Source organism: Spea bombifrons, chromosome 3, assembly GCF_027358695.1.
Source record: "Spea bombifrons isolate aSpeBom1 chromosome 3, aSpeBom1.2.pri, whole genome shotgun sequence".
Lineage (NCBI taxonomy): Eukaryota > Metazoa > Chordata > Amphibia > Anura > Pelobatidae > Spea > Spea bombifrons.
The window spans coordinates 24320666-24323991 of record NC_071089.1 but is presented as its reverse complement, the minus strand read 5'-3'; the positions used below and the strand labels follow the sequence as shown (position 1 = coordinate 24323991).

The 3326-nt window shown below is 40.2% G+C and overlaps 1 protein-coding gene across 1 annotated transcript; it reads left to right on the top strand.

Moving 5' to 3' along the window:
• Nucleotides 1–279: 279 nt before the first annotated feature.
• On the top strand, nt 280–1239 carry LOC128483930 (E3 ubiquitin-protein ligase TRAIP-like). Its single transcript, XM_053460251.1, has one exon. The coding sequence runs from the start codon at nt 280–282 to the stop codon at nt 1237–1239; it is 960 nt and encodes a 319-aa protein (XP_053316226.1).
• The last annotated feature ends 2087 nt before the right edge of the window (nt 1240–3326 follow it).

Genomic DNA, 3326 nt, shown 5'->3' with positions numbered 1-3326 from the left:
CACTTTGTCATTTTTGCAACAACAGACACACTTTAAAGCAATATAATATCCATCATGTTTTTAAACAGAATCCTTAAATGCCATCTCAATCACATAAACACTCACTGATTAGCAGTTTAGAGGTTAAACTTTCTCAGTCATGGCTGCTCTATGACATCAGAAACATGAGAAGAGTCATAGCAGGGATCCAAGAGTTCCGTGTGCACATTTTTCTTCGCAGTGTAGAGGTGAATAGAGGTGAATAACGTGACTAGAGAGAGATTACAGAAAGCTGCAGCCATGCCCCTTTGGGCAACATGCAGTATTTGCATGGACTATTTGGATAACAGTTGTGACGTGGCTGCGATTTGTTGCGGGCACACTTTCCATCAGAAGTGCATCATGCAATGGTTTTGCACTAGCCCCAAAGTATCGTGCCCACGGTGCAGAAAGGAGCTGAAAAGCAGCAAATGTTTTCTGGAAAAGTTGTATTTTGATGTGGGAGAGCAGGATGGTCCTGCTCTTGACCCAGAATCTTTAAAGAGGGAAGTCGACCAACTGACTTCCCAACTGCAGGAACAACAGCAGCGCATTGAAGAACAACAGAGAGAATTGGAAGCAAACATGGAGGAGCTTGAGAGATATAGAAGGGAGATTCAATCTGGAAAGAACATAGAGACGCTGCTGGAATCGCAGACAGTGGAGGTACAGATGGTGGTGACGCAAATGGGGACAGGACCGGAAGCATTTTTAGACCTAGCTTCGTACAGCCTAGCTATAACGAAAGATTACAACGAATTGAAGGAGGAACACAAGGCCTCTGAGGAGATGATTGAACATTTAAAATCAGAATTAAACATCTCTAATGAAAGGGCTCAGAGCGTTGTAATCGAGTATGAAAAGTTACGAGAAGAGCAGAATACCACCTGGAATAGTCTTATTACCATCCAAAAAGAGCTGGCTGTCAACAGGAATGATGTGAAAAATGCAGAGGAAGTTATTGTGAGCGTAGGAAAGAAAGCAGAGCCGTTGCAGGAACCATTTATCTCCCAACCACCATCAGAAGGGGCCATAAATTGCCTTTTGTATAATAACCTCGCACCACCTGGACTTCAGAGATCCAACCTCTGCCTCGCTGATGACATCTTGCGTAAGACCGTTACCCCACCAACAACAACCAAGGCCGCTACTAGACCTGAAGAATCTGAGAGGCTTCTCTTCTTTGGACTGCGGCAACCAAAGCTTGGCTCCCCTGGTTAGAGGGAATAATAACATCAATTCTAGTGAAATCTTGTGGATTGTATTGGATATTTAGATGCCTTAGAATTAGTCATTAATAAATAGTTAAATGTATAATTGTCTTCTGTGTGAGTTGCTTTAGTATATAGTGATGGGGTTATGCATTACCACCATATCCGTTCAGTAAAGTGAATAAGTGAATAGTTTATTTTTTCAGATTTCTATTTTTTCCAAAAAAAAAACCCCAAAAAAAACTTGTACTTAATCTTCATGAATGAATCGGTAAGCAGACCTGGAGCTGCATGGTTGGAGCGCTGGAGCCTTCCCTTAAATTTTATTGTTGTTGGGACATCTATTTTACGCTTTCATTCTCTGTAGCAATAAAACCGTCTCTGTCCCACTACCATTCATAAGAGTGATAGAGCGCCACCTTGTGTACACTATATGACAAGACACAAATCCAAGGGTCTGCACCATGCGCCCAGCAAGCTTATGTTCTGGGTGAGCTTATCTCCCTGTGCCAGTTTGTTTTTGAATTATTGTTACTAGTTACTATATCAAAATGTTTTCAAGAGTATTTTGTGATAGAGAGGTTGTTCAAATCACCAGATCTAGCATATAAAGGTGATTCACTAAAAATATGCATAACATGTATAGATATATATAAATATATATATATATATATATATATATATATATATATATATATATATTAATTTATCAGATACTGCATCATGGCTCAAAATCACTTTCAACTAAAGCAGTTACCATTTTCTAAGCTGAAAAGGTAGAACATGAGCACACCTGTATACCCAGTTACTACCTGTACCTTTTAAGCCACCAACATTCTCAGGCTCATTGCTTCAGTCCTGTTCCGGTTCCTGTTCCCATATGCTCCAGTGTTACACATAGCAGTGTCCAGGTACTAGAATCTCAGCTCCCTCTCTATTGTGCTGCTACTGCTAGAAACGTGGACCTGAAGTCCTGGGGAAGTGGTTGTTCAAAATCAGTTTCAAGTCAAAATGGCCAAGTCCCTTGGCTCTTGTAGTGGGGGAGGAGGTCCACTATAAGAGTCATCTAACATAGTGCTTTGGTGGTTTCCATCTCTTAGACCCTTGGTGGCCGATGCCTCTACACAGCTCCTGTGCCATTTCTGTGCCATTTCTGTAACATTTAGTGTAATTCCGATGAGGTTTCCCCAAAGCCTTGCATGCCTCCATTCAACCTCCTTGCACCAGTTATTCCTTAATATACATGTTTTTGAGGACCACCTTTCTGAACATTCTGGAGACAGGTTTACATTTTGTTACCAATCTAGTACTTGCAAGAACAACACAAACAACGACGACAGATACTTTCACAGGGTTATGTTATTTATTTAAATTACATATTGGTAGAAGAACATTTGATCTTGCGCTGTACATTTCTAAATCGCACATCTATGCCACCGATCTAACAGGAAGTGTTCCATAAGCCTTATAATCATAAAACACCTAAAATATGGGTTTTCCAAAACTACATTTGCAAAGTTTCTATTGATTCAGCAGCAAGGCCTGGAATGTAATTACAACCCTAAGATTTGTACAACAACCCCCCCCTAAAATCAGCCATTTTTAAGCCCACAGCTCATGACATGCTTATTAGAAAACACGGTCTAACATGGAAGCATAATCTATAGATTCAATAGCATTCATCTAATGTAATATCTGGTAAGTTAGTGCAATATACATTAAACAATGATAAAATAAATCTCCCGGCTATGCTGAAATAGCTTCTTTGTAGATTTAGTTTACTCGAATTCGGCTTTTTTTCTACAAAGCAACCGGAGCTCAGCATGAACCAGTCACTCAATGGGTAGTCAAACAATAAAAGCTGCAACACCCTAATGTCTGGAAGTTTTTAATACTCGGCCCTAACCTCTCCACACCCAAATAGACAGAAAAAGCCTGAAAAAGGCCAAGCGATAATCCTGGAACGAACACTTTAGATGTTGTGGATGTGATTAAACGTTACTAGGAGCGTATAAACTGAGAATAGCTTTGCTTTGGATATCTCCTTGACGTCCTTCAATAACTTTGTATCTCAGCGGGTAAATAAAAAATGGCACC

What these genes read in the sequence shown, in the direction of transcription:
- LOC128483930 (XM_053460251.1), top strand. Translation starts at nt 280, where the DNA reads ATGCCCCTTTGGGCAACATGCAGTATTTGCATGGACTATTTGGATAAC.